This window comes from Microtus oregoni, unplaced genomic scaffold, assembly GCF_018167655.1.
Source record: "Microtus oregoni isolate MIOR12 unplaced genomic scaffold, Mior012 000064F_ref0000363, whole genome shotgun sequence".
Taxonomy (NCBI): Eukaryota; Metazoa; Chordata; class Mammalia; order Rodentia; family Cricetidae; genus Microtus; species Microtus oregoni.
In genome coordinates this window covers 5,095,013-5,110,166 of record NW_024543874.1, presented here as the reverse complement: position 1 = coordinate 5,110,166, position 15,154 = coordinate 5,095,013, and the positions used below count along the sequence as shown (strand labels likewise).

Below are 15,154 nucleotides of genomic sequence, written 5' to 3'. Positions count from 1 at the left end.
ACTGAAGGATACAGTTCTGTTACTTCCAGAACATTCCCTACTAAATAAAATGCACTCCCAACGACAGGTCTCTTTCAATGTTAGAAACGCAGGTGTGTGCACTAAGACAAAGCACCTCATTAGTTCAGAGGCAACCGTGACTTCCACAGTAAAGCTAGCTGCTGGAGTCATGCACTGCATGTGTGCTGAAGTCATGTACTGCATGTGTACTGAAGTCGTGTACTGCATGTGTGCTGAAGTCGCGTACTGCATGTGTGCTGAAGTCGCGTACTGCATGTGTGCTGAAGTCACGCACTACATGTGTGCTGAAGTCACGCACTACATGTGTGCTGTGAAGTCACGTACTGCATGTGTGCTGAAGTCACATACTGCACTGTGCTGCTGAAGTCACACACTGCATGTGTGCTGCTGAAGTCATGTACTGCATGTGTGCTGTGAAGTCGAGAGCCATTGCTGCTAGAACGAGCCCCATGTAGTCCAGCCTCTGTCCTATAGCGCCCAGTGTCCATAGAATACAGCTGCCGTCCCAGAGGCTAGCCTCCGTGTGGCATCTGAGTTCATCCCTCAGCGTCTCCCTCCCCAGCTGTTGTCATTGCTCTTTTAATACAGCATTTTAATGGTAAACCTCTTGTTTTCTAGAAGGTTCTAACATACTTGGGCATGTATCCTGATGTCTCATGCATGTCCTTAGAATCATATGCCCTCCATAGGTCAGAAGCAGGACTAGTAAAGGTGCCGTCCCTCCCTGTGATGGCAGTAGAATGACATCTCTGATGGAATCCATCACGAGAACTACAGAGCGCTCTGTAGGAGAGTGTTCCTGTTAAAAACCGTTAGCGGTGTGTTGCCATGGGAAAGACCAATTGCTGGGTTTAGTAATACCAACACTCTTGTGTGCTGTAGTTTGAAAGAAGCCGTGAAGGGAAATAAGGATGTAACTAAGTTGTTTTCTCATGTTACATGTCTCAACTCTGTCTGCCACTAAAATTCCTTCACCAAATGACTCCCCCCAGAGCCAGGGTGCCGTGTGTCACCATCAGCCTGTTTGACAAGAAGATGACTTTTGTTTGTTTGTTTGCTTTTTTCGAGACAGGATTTTTTCTGTAGCTTTGGAGCCTGTCCTGGAAACTAGCTCTTGTAGACCAGGCTGGCCTTGAACTCACAGAGATGCACCTGCCCCTGCCTCCCGATTGCTGGGTTTAAAGGCCTGCGCCACCACTGCCCAGCGAAGATGACTTTTAAAAAGTTCCTTAGACATATTTTGGCAGTCATGCACATGCCTCCCTTTACATAATTAAATAAACATAATAAAAAATAAAGTAAATCATCATTTTATCCTAAATCACAGTTTCAGTGCTCTGTTTTATCACAGGATTTTTGAAGGACCTAAAAGTATTTTTTAAAGAAATTTCATAAAGAAATCTGTGTTGATTAAGATAACCAGAGTGACTCTTTTTTCTTTTTTAACCCTAAAGCAAGCTATGACATTAAAAACATTATCCTTTGACAAAATGCATAAGCCGGACTTGGTATTCTGCAGCTCCTTCCTATGTCCCGCTCTGTGCCAGGAGCTAAGGCTGGTGCCTGGAGGGTCTCCTGGGGAACCTTTGGCCCCAGGCTGTAGCAGGAAGTTGGAATGCTACTCCTCATTGTGTGCTCTCTCCTCTAGCTCTTCATTCACCTCCAGGAAATTTTAGATGAAAACACTAGAGGTGACTATGCCTGCTGCTTCACTCTGCCGCAGCTTAGCTTCTCTGCTATTGGCACTGTTACATGAATGCCACAGAAAAGCCATGGCCGGAGAGGCAAAGAGCAGAGAGCCTGCTCCTGGACTTCCACTGCCCAGCTAAACCAGTTACTTACTGGCTACAAGAGGCTGGAATTGAGTGTTAAGATTTAGAGGCTGGAGTGGCTGGAGAGAGCTCAGTTGGTAAAGGGCTTACCACACAAGCGCAAGAACCCAGGTTTGATCCCCAGCTCCCAGGTAAAAAGCCAGATGTGATAGTGCTGGGGAGGCAGAGGCAGAGGACTCTGTGAGTCAGTGAGCTCCAGGTTCAAGGGGAGACCCTGTGGAGAAGCATGGAGGAAGTCACCCAATGTGGGCAGAGCTCACGCATGCACACGCATGCATACAGTAACAGAGGTTGTTAATTTTGAGCTGTATCATTACTTTATACATATTTTAGAATTTGAAAGCCCAGCAGACAGAGCCGGCTCATTTTTCTCACTGTGGTCCAGCAAATTAGTGTTCCATTTCCCCTCCGGGCCCCAATCTCTCTGCAGCCCGTCCACTGTGCACCCCCTCCTTAGCTGTATTCTTTGCAGAGTTACAGGAGTGCCATTTTTTTCCCAGCATGCATTTTTAAATTTTCTTCATTTAAACTTTCACATGTAGACTAGGAGCATGGCTCAGTGGATAAATTGTCTGCTGTACAGGCATGAGAACCTGAATTCAGATCCCAGCACCCACCCAAACGGCGACAGCAGTACAGTCCTGTAACCACAGCTTCCAGTAGGATGGAGAGAGGTGGATCCTAGATTCACTGGCCAGCAAGTCTGGTAAAATGGCAAACTTCAGGTTCAGGGAGTGGGACTGGAGAGATGGCTCAGAGGCTGCAAGTTCTTCTCTTGCGATGGACATAAGATTGTTGGATCCCTAGCACCCACATGGCTGCTCACAACTATTCAGGGGGTCAGACACCCTCTTTCTGGCTTCTAAAGGTACTGATTGCATGTGGTATACAGACATAGGTGCAGGCGAAATACCCGTACCCAGAAAATATAAATACATACATACATACAGTGAGGCAGCCAGGCAGTGGTGGCACATGCCTTTAATCTCAGCAGAGAGGCAGAGATAGGCAAATCTTGGCGTTCAATGCCAACCTGTCTACATAGTGAGTTCTAGGACAACCAAGGCTACACAGAGAAACCCTGTGTCAGGGGATGGAGAAAAAAGTTGGACAGTTTAAAAAAAAACTTGACATCAACTTGGCCTCCATGTATACCTGCATGGGCAAGCGTCACACACACACACACACACGGTAAGCTCACACCTGGACTTTTCTCTTTGCAGGTCCATCGGCTGGTGGTAGTGAATGAAGCAGATAGTATTGTGGGTATTATCTCCCTGTCAGACATCCTGCAAGCCCTGATCCTCACACCAGCAGGTAAAAATGAAGATTTCGAGCCAGCACGGTATCCCGTGAATTTAATCCTGGTACTCTGGAAGCAGAGACAGGTAGATCTCTGTGAGCTCGAGGCCAGCTGGTGTACATAGTGAGCTCTAGGCCAACTAGGGTTACGTAAAAAACCCTGCCTCAGAAAGGTGGGGTAGGTAGGTAAGTAGGTAAATAGGTTTTTCTTTTCCTTTTTTTTTTTTTTCCGCTTAGGTTTTTCTTTTCTAAGACAAGGTTTCTCTGTGTAGCTTTGGAGCCTTTCCTGGAACTTGCTCTGTAGATCAAGCTGGCCTTAAACTCCCAGAGATCTGCCTGCCTCTGCCTCCTGAGTCCTGGAATTAAAGGTGTGAGCCACGACTGCCTGGCAGATAGATTTATTTCTATCCAAGATTTCCAGGACAGGCACTGAGGTGTTGAAGGCACCCTGCCCCCATGTCCCACGCAGCAGGGTTTCGTGTACAGACCGTTTTGGCTTTACTTTTCATGCTTGAAGTTCATGTTCTGCTTGGGTGAGCAAAGTTTCTAGAAAGCACACAGAGGGGCGGACGGCACAGCTGGCCATGTGTTTATGGTAAGAGGTGGCCTGATGAGACCTTAAAACACTGCCACATCCTTCCTTCACATTCTCTTTGCCTCTACCCTGCCTCTCCAGCCCCATCATGGAAACCAGCTAGCTTTTTTTCCGACAGGGTCACAGACCCGGACAGACAGACAGGACAATGGGTGGCACATAATTTGAACTCCAGCGGTTAATCATTAATGTGCCCACTGTGGTATTGCTCTTCTTTAGTTCAGAAACCAATCTCAGCTAAAGCTAGCTTTTGTAATTAGTCTGTTCCCTAAAACTACCCACCCTAAGAGTCCCCAACAACTGCCGCAGTCCTGCCTGACTGTGCAGATGCAAAAGCCACAGAGCCAACCACGGGAAAGAGTCCCCGTTCAGGGATCTTGGCCAGCAGCGTGCAGAAGTTCTGAGAGATGTTCGTGTGGGGCCCCACTCCCCACCCCCACGTGCTGAATCCGGAACACACATCTGTAGACGGGCCTCTTGTAGTCATTTTCAGACTGATTGGCTGAAGTTCACGGTGACATTCACAATCATGAACAACCAGGCATCAGGTGGATGATTCCCGTTGATACTGTCAACCTGTCTTACTCTTCTATTACTGTGAAGATAACAGGACCAAAGCAACTTGCAAGGAAGGAGTTTAGTGGGACTTACAGTTTCAGAGGGCAAGTCCACGACCATCATGGTGTGGACCATGACGGCAGGCAGGCATGGCAACAGAAAATGGTTGAGATCTCACATAAGACCTACAAATGGGCAGAGAGAGTGCTAGCTGGGGCAGTGGGGGAAGGGGGAAGAATGGCATGGGATTTTGCAGTCCCTAAGCCCCACCCCAACTGACACACCTCCTTCAACAAGGTCACGCCTCTTACTCCTTCCCAAACAGTTCCACCAAATGGGGGCCATTTTCATCCAAACCACTGCAGCTCGAAGTTGGAAATAACCTAGTATCTTTCAAAAGATGGTAGGGGAAACTGAGATACTCATCCCATGGGATGCCATACGGCACTGAAAGTGACCAGAGCTAATTTATTACAAGCAAAACTGGAAAATCATGTTAACCTGTTGCTTGTGTTCAATTGTGTGGGGGTAAATCTCCAAGCAAGGGAAAAAAAAAACCACAGGCACTCCCCATGCCAATGTAGACGTACCCCACAAGTAGGAGTACCCTCAAAGAAGGACACCTTCTCCAGGACCAACCCTGCACTCATGTGACTACCTCAGCAGAGTTGCATGCAGGCCCTCGTTTGTCCCCTTGAGAAGATCTTTAGGGCATTAGAATTCCAGAGTAAACTGGCAAGTGGCTCATTGTCTCTGAGCCTTAGTGCCTCAGGGCATAAGCTTGGGCAGGCTGAGTATGACTAGATTTCCATCTAAACTCAGTGTTTCTGAAGTTGCCACTCATTCTTGCTCCTCCCATCCTTGTGGGTAGAGTGCAGAAATCTGTTTCACAGCTGGCATTTGGAATGGATTTACCATAGAAACGCAGTCAAAAAAACAAGGTGGCTGGGTTGGAGTTCTTGTTGATGGGCTGTATGTAACGGTTCATTGAGGAAAATGTTGCATCCCTAATGTCTAGAGCAGAGCGCCCATGGAACTCACGATGCTCACTTTTGCAAGGTAACTAGCATGCTTACAGGTCAGGAGAGTTGTGGACACTGAGAGACCAAGTCCCCGTCACCCCATCTATGTGCATGGGTGTCAGGGTGTCAGATCCCCTGGAACTGGAGCTACAGACAGTCATGAGCTGCCATGTGCTGGATCCTCTGAAAGAGCAACCAGTGTTCTTAACCTTGAACCGTCTCTACAGCCTGCCTCCCTCCTGATGTACCAAGAGGTGCAACCACAACGTGCATGCAGATGCAGGCATTCTGCCCACAGTGAGCAGTGCAGCTGGATCCTTACTGGATGCTCCTTCAAGGAAGGGCAGCCACTGTGACAGGATCAAAAGCATCTCGGCAGATGTGGCCACAGCCGCTCTAATATGGCTACTTGCTCAATACAGTAACATACTCTCTTTTTCAAAGTCTTAGCAGCAACAGTAGTGGAACTCGCACTTCAGATGGGTCTTTGTTGCATTTGCACCCACCAGGAAGCAATCTGACAGGAAGAGCTACAGTTTGTAGCTCCTTCTTCTAATCTATTGTTAACCTCTTTCCAAAGTTACATCTGTAGCCCAACACAGAACGTACAGGTGGATCCCAGCCCTCTGAAGGCAGAGGCCAGACTGAGCTACATAGCAAGAGCCCTGCCCCAGAAAACCAAGACCAGGGACCTGGAGATGGTTCAGAGGTTAAGAGTACCCATTGCTCTTCCAGAGAATCTAGATTTGATTCCCAGCACCCACATGGCAGCTCACAATTGTCCTCAACACTAGTCCCAGAGAATCTGACACCCTCTTTGCCTCCTGGCCCATTTCACAGACATGGTATAGAGATATGCATGTAGGCGAAGAGCCCATACACATAAAAATTTTTTAAACCTAACTTTGAAAAAGAGGTCAGATGAAAGCTAGGGAGGTGCTGTAGGTAGTGCGGTAGCTGTGCCTGCCATCCCGCAGGAAACCAGCAGGGACCAGTAGCTGCGGTGCACAGCTCTCCTTAGATGTGTTATGATGTTTTTATATATATATAAGTATGGACACTGAAATGACTGCCTATTTATTACTTTTTTAGCAGTGCAATGTGATGTTTAGAATGGCAAGATGTGATAAAGATCAGAGCCCGTGAGACGGTGGGAGGGGGTGGGGTCTTATGGCCACCCAGTCCTCCCACCTCTGGCTGTCCTTAGCCGCTGCCAGGCTGGGTGGGATCGACTAGTGCAGAGAGCCCTGCCCGGAGCCTAAGCTTGGAACCTCCTCTTTCCGTCTCTCAGCAGGTGCCAAACAGAAGGAGCCGGAGGCTGAATGAACCGCTGCGAATGTAGGCACCCTCACAGGAGAACTTGAACAAAGTCTCGGGGTCCCGTTTTGCCTCATGGACACTGGCTGCAATAGAAGAAAATAAATGGCTAAGAATGTATATCAGGGTTTGGCGATGGGTGTCTTTCCAGGGATTTGTAAGCATAGGAAAAGATTCGGGCATGGCGTTCAAAGGCTGTTCTCAGACCCCCAGCCGAGGGATTTCCAATGCTGTCTGTCATTAAAGTGCACTGTGTCCTGAAATTAGTACTACTTTTCATTTCAAAGAAGTCACTGGGATGGAACGGGTGACCGAAAGTGAGTGAACGGCACGTCCAGATCACGGTGCCTTATGTCCAAACACGCAATATGTCACCGCTGCTGCCGCAGGCCCCAAAGTGCTGCCGAAGAGACCCACAGCCCGAATGTGAACATCTTCAGACCGTTGACCCAACCTCTTGCTTTTCGCTCGGTTTGTGGAAAAGTTGTAATTTTAATATAGGCAACTGAAAACTTCCGGTGATGGTTCTAAGTGCTCGTCCTTTCCTGGCCACCGTGTCAGCGAGGCTGGCTTGGCAACATCGTTTTATTTATTTTTACTCTCATGCAGTTTTTTTACACATCTTTTGGTGAATGGACTTCACCAAACCTACGAATAAAATCTCAGTTGTTCTCTGAAATGGCAAATCTCTCATGACTTTAGTTTGGATCTGGGAAGGCTATGCCTTCCAAAACAGCCACTGTTGGGTTTTTAAATGTTTATGGAAACGGGCCGTGGTCACAGGGAGGAAGTGCCGGAAGACGTCTATTTTTTTTTATTGTGTGTTGAAATGTAAACTCATGATGTTTGTGTGACCGCAGACAAGACGCTTGTAACTTTTATTGTGACACATAAAACAGTATTGTCAAGCAATTAAAGGGAAACAGTGTTCCCTCATGTCAGTGCTCTGAAAATGTTGACAGTGTGTGTGTGTGTGTGTGTGTGTGTGTGTGTGTGTACACGTGTGTATATGAGCAGAGTTTGGTGTTTTGCTTTTTGGAGATTTTTTTTCCCAGATTGAAAATTAAAATAAATCCTACCTACCAGTTTGCTAAAGTTCTTTAAAATACTATATATTTGGGCATGTTCCAATTAAGATTCTACATGGAAAGCAAAAAAGAAAAAAGAAAGAAAATATTTTACATGGAGTTTCCCACTTACATTTCTTCTCAAATAAGAAAAGTACATGAATTGTCTTCTCCTTTTTAGCCATCACCAGAAAAGAACTTTAAAAGGTTTAGTTCATTAATGCCATTGTTAAATATAAACATTCATTTGAGTTCAATTTTGAGGCAGAGTTTCTCTGTGTAGCCCTGGCTAGCCTCTAACTCAGTAAACCAGGCTAGCCTTGAACTCAGAGATCCACCTGCCCCTGCCTCCTGGGTGCTAGGATTAAAGACTTGTGGCGCCACACCCAGCTTTAAGAACATATTTTTAATTAGGAGTTGTCACACCAGGAGCTGGAGAGGTGGCTCGGCTTAAGAACACTGTCCGTTCTTACAGAAAACCTGGGTTCTGTTCCCAGAACAAACATGATGGCTTGCAACCATTTGTAACTCGCACTCCCAGGGATCCAACGCTCTCTTCTGAGCTCTGCAGGTATTGCATGTCTCTGGTGCACATGTAGACCAAACACTCGTAAGATAAAAACAAGTCTTCTGTTACATAAGCCAGAGATGGCAGCAGACCTGTGTCATTACAGCACTCAGGAAGTAAAGGCAGAGACTGTCCCTGCACTCAGTCCAAGGCCAGCCTGGGCTGTGTAACAAGACCCGTCTTAAAAAAGGATTGTCACGCAGAGTGTGTGTGTGTGTGTGTGTGTGTGTGTGTGTGTGTGTGTGTACATATACATGGGTGCACTGGATTGCACAGGAGGGGTCAATGTATTTCCTAGTTGGCCATATAAATGACAAGCACACACACAGCCTCTCTGGAAACAGTGGTAACTTAATACTTGAAAGAAAGCAGCAAAGCCTCCCAGACTACTAACCAGTCCTAAAACTCAGTCTCTCCCTGAGCAAACCTGCCATATGCTCACCCAATCCATTCATGTGGTGCCCAGCCCTGGGCCTATCAGCAAACAAGCCCACTAGGCGGGGGCATCTGAGTGGCACCGCCCCACATCACTTTTCCTGAAGAAGTCACCTGACACATCACAATTCCAGCCATTTGTCACCTTCCCAGTTTCAGGGCCTTCCCCTCCCCCTGCAGTCACCCTGTGTCCAAGAGCTCTCCTCCCCCCTACCCCCCCCCCCCCGCCATGCTCAGTACATCTGCTCTGGAATGACTTGGATGTGAACGCGAGTCTTCGGGCATAAACACTTTTTCTGAGCATGCACTGGTGTAGACCCCAGATGGGCTGGTTCATAGATTGTTTGCTAGAAGTTTTCACCTAAGCCTCTAGCTTCTGTCTCCCTTGATACTTGCCAGGCTATGCTGCCACCCCTGAGGTTGGCACAGAACTGTTCCTTCCCCTAGGTCCAGCCCTGGGCTGGGCAACACAGCCAAAGACACTTCGTAAGAGCAGCTTCCTTTCCTTCCAGACCTCTCCTGTGCTGTGGCCCCCAGACTTCCATTGCACTTGACACTTTGCTCAGGACTCGCCCCAGGAGCTGCTTCTGCAAAGGTACATGAGAAGAGTTTCCAGAAGTGTCTCAGCCAGCAGAAAAGGGCAAGAGGCTAAGGGAGTGAGGCCTTCCTGGCCTCAGACCTCTGCTAGCCAATGGCTCTATGAGTCCAACCTGGAAGCAATTTAAAGTTGTTTGAGACAGGCTCGTGAGTAGACCAGGCTGACCTATAAAACTCATTACTCCTGATCCTCCAGTCTGAGTGCTGGGATAAGAGGCATGTGCCACCACACCCAGTGCATGCAGAACTGGGGATTGAACCCAGAGCTCGGTATCCTCTCTGCTACCACATGCCAAACTCTCCTCTCCTCTCCTCTCCCTCCTCTCCCTCCTCTCCTCTCCTCTCCTCTCCTCTCCTCTCCTCTCCTCTTCTCTCTCTCTCTCTCTCTCTCTCTCTTTCTCTCCTTTCTCTCTCTCTTTCAGTGCTAGGGCCAAGCCCAAGGCATCACGCACACTAGGCAGCCCCTCTCCCACCAAGCCACACCCCACTCTGTATGAAGTCTGCCCTCGCATGACGGCTTTCTTGCACAGCATGTTGATGATTTGGTCAAGTTCACAGCATCCTGTCCTACATGGCTGTAGAGGGTTGAACTGCCTCCCCAAAGGGACTCTCTGATATCCTTGTGCCTGACTCACCTGGCAATGTTGACCTGATTTAGAAACTGGGTCTCTGTGGAAGTATCAAGTTAAGATGATGTCATTAGGTTGGCACTAACCCAATAGGACTGGTGTCCTTATTGTAAGAGGGAAATCTGGACACTGACACACAGGGAGAAAGCTTGTGATGACGTCAGCAGAGAACGGAGTGACGCAGACATGTACCCAGAAAAGTCAGACCCTTGGCAGTGCCCGGGAGCTTGGAAGACAGAGTGAGCCACCCTCAAGAGTCTGCAGATGCTAGATTCAGATTGCAGCCTCTCTCTAGCCCGGCTTGTGGTACAGCATTCCAGCGGCCCAGACTCCCTTCGCAGCCTAGCTAGCTGTTTCTCTGCTAAGATGACATGTATGCTCACCTTTTCTTTAGGATGGGCGGCATTAAATCAAATCAAAACCCAAATCTTAGTAACATAGAAACACCTATGAGTCAGAAAAGGGCACTTTGACCCTGAATAGCAGCCAAGGAGTTCTTTTTCCTACTCCCAGGAGCCATCATCTCCCTGGGAGTGCATACCAATCTTGGGTACCAGTGGAAGCCATCATCTCCATGGGAGTGTGTGCCATTCTGGGTGCCAGTGGATGCCATCATCTCCCTGGGAGTGTGTGCCATTCTGGGTACCAGTGGATGCCATCATATCCCTGGGAGTGTGTGCCATTCTGGGTACCAGTGGATGCCATTATCTCCCTGGGAGTGCATACCAATACTGGGTACCAGTGGATGCCATCATCTCCCTGGGAGTGTGTGCCATTCTGGGTACCAGTGGAAGCCATCATCTCCCTGGGAGTGTGTGCCATTCTAGGTACCAGTGGAAGCCATCATCTCCCTGGGAGTGTGTGCCATTCTGGGTACCAGTGGAAGCCATCATCTCCCTGGGAGTGTGCACTATTCTGGGTACCAGTGGAAGCCATCATCTCCCTGGGAGTGTGTGCCATTCTGGGTACCAGTGGAAGCCATCATCTCCCTGGGAGTGTGCACTATTCTGGGTACCAGTGGAAGCCATCATCTCCCTGGGAGTGTGTACCATCCTGGGTACCAGTGGAAGCCATCATCTCCCTGGGATTGTGCACTATTCTGGGTACCAGTGGAAGCCATCATCTCCCTGGGAGTGTGCACTATTCTGGGTCCCTGTAGAGGAAAAAAATCATTCCATTTTGAGAGTAGAACTTAAGTATCCATCAAGTTTATTCATCATAAATTCTTTATCAGGAAAACAAGTCAATTCCATCTTTGGGGGGGGGTGAGATAGGGTTTTTCTGAAGTTTTTGGAGCCCGTCTCCTGGAACTAGCTCTTGTAGACAAGGCTGGCCTCGAACTCACAGAGATCTGCCTGCCTCTGCCTCCCGAGTGCTGGAACTAAAGGCCTGTGCCACCAACACCTGGGAAGGCCAATTCCATCTTCAGGCAAAAACAATCAAAAGATGAATGAGCCCACAGGAATGCTAGAGGTTTTGTTCTGTCAAAACCTCTTTCTGCTTCCCGGGCTGACCTCAGAAGGTCACAGACACATAGTCCACACACAACAACACTCTGGCAGATTATTTCTCTGGGTTTGGTTTGTCTGTCCAATAGGCTTAATGGGGCCTCCTCCCAAGAGGAAGTAGGAAGTGTATATGAACAAGGTAAGCAAAAAGTCCTGTGGTGGGAGAAACGAAGAGGCATCCCCTGAATCCCATCCAATTCAGGCTTACTGCCAGGAGAGCAGGTGAAACAGCTGCCATTCGAGTTTTTCCTACAGCAGGGTCCTCATTCATGGCCGACTTTAAAGGAAAAGGAAGGAAGACCTCACTCAGGTCAAACATTAGTCAAATCTGTCATGTATTATGAACCATAAAATAAAAATCAAACTTGAATCTGCTCAAGCCACTAAGACATAATGCTAGAAAATGCAGAAACAGAAGCCCAACCAAGGAGAGGGTATCCTGGCTAGTTTTGTGTCAACTTGATACAACCTGAAAGGAGGGAGCCTCAGTTGAGGAAATGCGTCCGTATGATCAGGCTGTAAGGCATTTTCTCAATTAGTGATCAATGGCAGAGGGCCCAGCCCATGGTGGGTGATACCATCTCTGGGCTGGTGGTTCTGGGTTCTATAAGAAAGCAGGCTGAGCAAGCCATGATGAGCAAGCCAGTAAGCAGCACCCTCCATGGACTCTGCGTGTTTAAGTTCCTGTCCTGACTTCCTTCACTGATGAACTGTGCTGTGGAAGTGTAAGCCAAATAAACCCTTTCTTCCCCAACGTGTTTTTGATCATAGCGTTTCATCACAGCAATAGTGACTCTAAGACAGAAGGTGATAGGCCAACCTCCACACAACCCATACTCCTCGGCAAAGTAAAAGACAACCAAAAGAGGGAGAGGGGATGGTGAGACTCCATTATTCAAATTCAATGTGGGACCATTAAAATGATTTGATAACTCAGAGATGCTGACTGGATAGTTGACATTAAGGAAGTATATAGAGGATTTTCATAATCCTGATAATATGAATAAAGTTTGGTTCAAAAATTGAAAGTATTCATCTGCTAGGGCTATGGACAATAGCCCCCAACTTGTGAATTTTTTGTTTGTTTGTTTTTTCCTTTCTTGTGAGGCAAAACCTCCATAGTTCAGTAGGCAAAGGTACCTGCTGCAGCCTGACAACCTTAGTTTTGATCGTCAGGACCCACATGGCAGAAGGAAAAAACTGGATCCTGCAAGTTGTCTTTTAACCTCCACCCGGGGCACATGCAAAACACACGCACAATAAATAATAAGACATAATTTTGAAAAATACATTCAACAGGTATGGGGCACATGCCTTTAATCTCAGCGCTTGGAAGGCAGAGGAAAGCGGATCTCTGTGAGTCCAAGGCCAGCTGGATCTAATAGAGTTCCAAGCTAACCAGGGCTACACAGGGAGACTCTGTCTCAAAAGGAAAACAAACCGTGGCGATTTGAACAAGAGTGCCCACGTTGGGCTCATATATTTGAAATTGGGGAGTGGCACTACTTGAGAAAGATTAGGAGATATGGTCTTGTTGGAGTAGCTGTGACCTTGTTGGAAGAAGTGTGTCGCTGGGGGTGGACTTTGAGAACCACAAAAGCCCAAGCCAGGTACAGTGACTCCTTTCCTGTTACCTGCTGATCCGGATATAGAACTCTCATCTACTTTTCCCGTACCATGTCTGCCTGCATGCTGTCATGCTTCCCACGGTGATGATAATGGATTAACCCTCTGAAACTATAAGCAAGTCTCAATTAAATGCTTTCTTTTGTTAGAGTTGCCATGGTCAGAGGGTCTCTTCACAGCAATAAAACACAGACTAAGACACAAGTCATACCCTCGCAGTACAAATGAAGCTTACAGTTATGAATCTAGATCTTTCTCAGGCTAATGATCTGAGAGGTGATTCTTTATGGAAGATTCTTTCTAGGCAGCCCTAGTCAGCCACTCAATCGCCAGAGAAAACAGCCAACACCACAGCATGCTACATGCTGAGCCAGGCTGTGCTAGGAATATTTGATTGGATTCGTTTCACTCATGGGCCCTTCCTTCACAACGAATCGGTTGTGAGTGTCCGTGCTGCAGTTTTTACCAAAGAAGAAACAAGACGTTTGGGCTGCTTTGTAGTTCCTCAAGAGGATGCCCTGGCATGCAGCTAATGTCCTGGTTACTCAAGAGGCTAAGCAGGAGAATTGTTTTTAAGCCTGGGGATCAGAGGCCAGACTAGAGAACTTATTTCAAATAAAAAAGAAAGTAAAAACAGAATCCTAGAGGATTAAGGAAAGGTGGGATGGAGGATTGACTGAGAACACAAACTTCAAAAGGTTGCCTTGCCCTTAGTTCATCATTCTAGGTACCAAGACTGCCTTTTCAAAAATATAATATTGTTATTTATTTATTTTTTAAGAATTTCAGCCTGGCGGTGGTGGCACACACCTTTAATCCTAGCACTCAGGAGGCAGAAGCAAGCAGATCTCTGTGAGTTCGAGGCCAGCCTGGTCTACAGAGTGAGTTCCAGGATAGCCAAGAGCTACACAGAGAAACCCTGTCTCAAAAAAAGAAAAAAGAATGCTGTATTATGTATTTTGATCATATCTGCATCTTCGTTTGTCCTCTTAACTCCTCCCAGATCCTTCCTACTCCTTTCCAAATTTGTGTCCTTTCTTTTAAGAACTCACTAAGTCCAGTTTGTGCTGTCCGTATCCTGATGGATACTGAGTCAGCCGCTGGAGCACAGTGGACCTACAAGAACCACACCCTCTTAGGATGCCTTTAAAATGCTTCGAACCCTCCCAAAAAATTTACAAAAAATAAAAACCTTACCAAGGTAAATGTTTTACTTTCCTTACAAAATAGGCTATATTTAAGATCTGTCTGATTTTAAAAGCATAGGTGAGAGCTAAAAATAGATACTTGAGGTTCTTCACATGACAATAGAGATGTGTTAGCCAGCATTTGGAAATATATTTTTCATTAGAAATGGAATATAGGGAAAGTTGGGCCTTCAAATATAACCACTATATAGAGTTCTGACTTTTTAAGATGCATTTATGTGTGATGTACGCATGGGTACCCATATAGGGGCTCCCTGTGGACACCAGAGGCTGACATTGGAGTGTCTTCCTCCATCACTTCTCCACCTTCCGTTTGGTCCACTGCCTACTATTTCAACTCTTCTAGGCTTTCAAACACACACCAGCACACCTGGCCTTTACGTGGGGATCCAAACTTTCCACAGCAAGCATTTTCCAAGCTGAGCCATCTTCCATGCCCAGATTTCTAACACCTTGATGACTGCTGATGAATGACTTCATAATAGTGCTGATATGTGTATACCAGAAAGTTCTGTTTAGTCTGCAATAGCTGACTATATACTTAAATGAACAAACAAGCAAGCCAATAAAGGCAGTTTCCTTTGGAAGGGTGAACTCTTTTCTAAAGAGCACAATGCACACTTTCTCCTATTTGAAAATTATCTTAAAGAATGTTCCATTCCTCTGTGAAATTAACACTGTGTCCAAGGATACTTTGTCAGAAAGTGGAGTGACCACGGGGTGTGTCAGCAGCCTCCAACCCCTGCAGGCCTCAAACTTCAGGGAAGACATGCGGTCACGAGGGAAATCTTCAGCTATCATCTTATATGTCCCCAGGACCCTGCTCATGCCCCACAGACCCAGAAGAGATGCTTCTACACTAAAGGCCA

General features: G+C 47.0%; 1 protein-coding gene across 14 annotated transcripts in view; it reads left to right on the top strand.

The window, feature by feature from the left end:
• The window catches only part of Prkag2 (protein kinase AMP-activated non-catalytic subunit gamma 2), a 271,437-nt gene extending 263,867 nt beyond the window's left edge, over window positions 1-7,570 (top strand). For 11 of the 14 annotated variants that reach the window (XM_041640579.1, XM_041640573.1, XM_041640571.1 and 8 more), the window contains 2 exons: window positions 3,077-3,170; window positions 6,622-7,570. In XM_041640579.1, the coding sequence (XP_041496513.1) occupies window positions 3,077-3,170; window positions 6,622-6,656 (129 nt within the window). In that variant the 3' untranslated portion in view covers window positions 6,657-7,570. The remainder of the gene's footprint in view (window positions 1-3,076; window positions 3,171-6,621) is intronic. The other 3 variants (XM_041640574.1, XM_041640572.1, XM_041640582.1) reach the window with 1 other exon arrangement.
• Window positions 7,571-15,154: the final 7,584 nt, after the last annotated feature.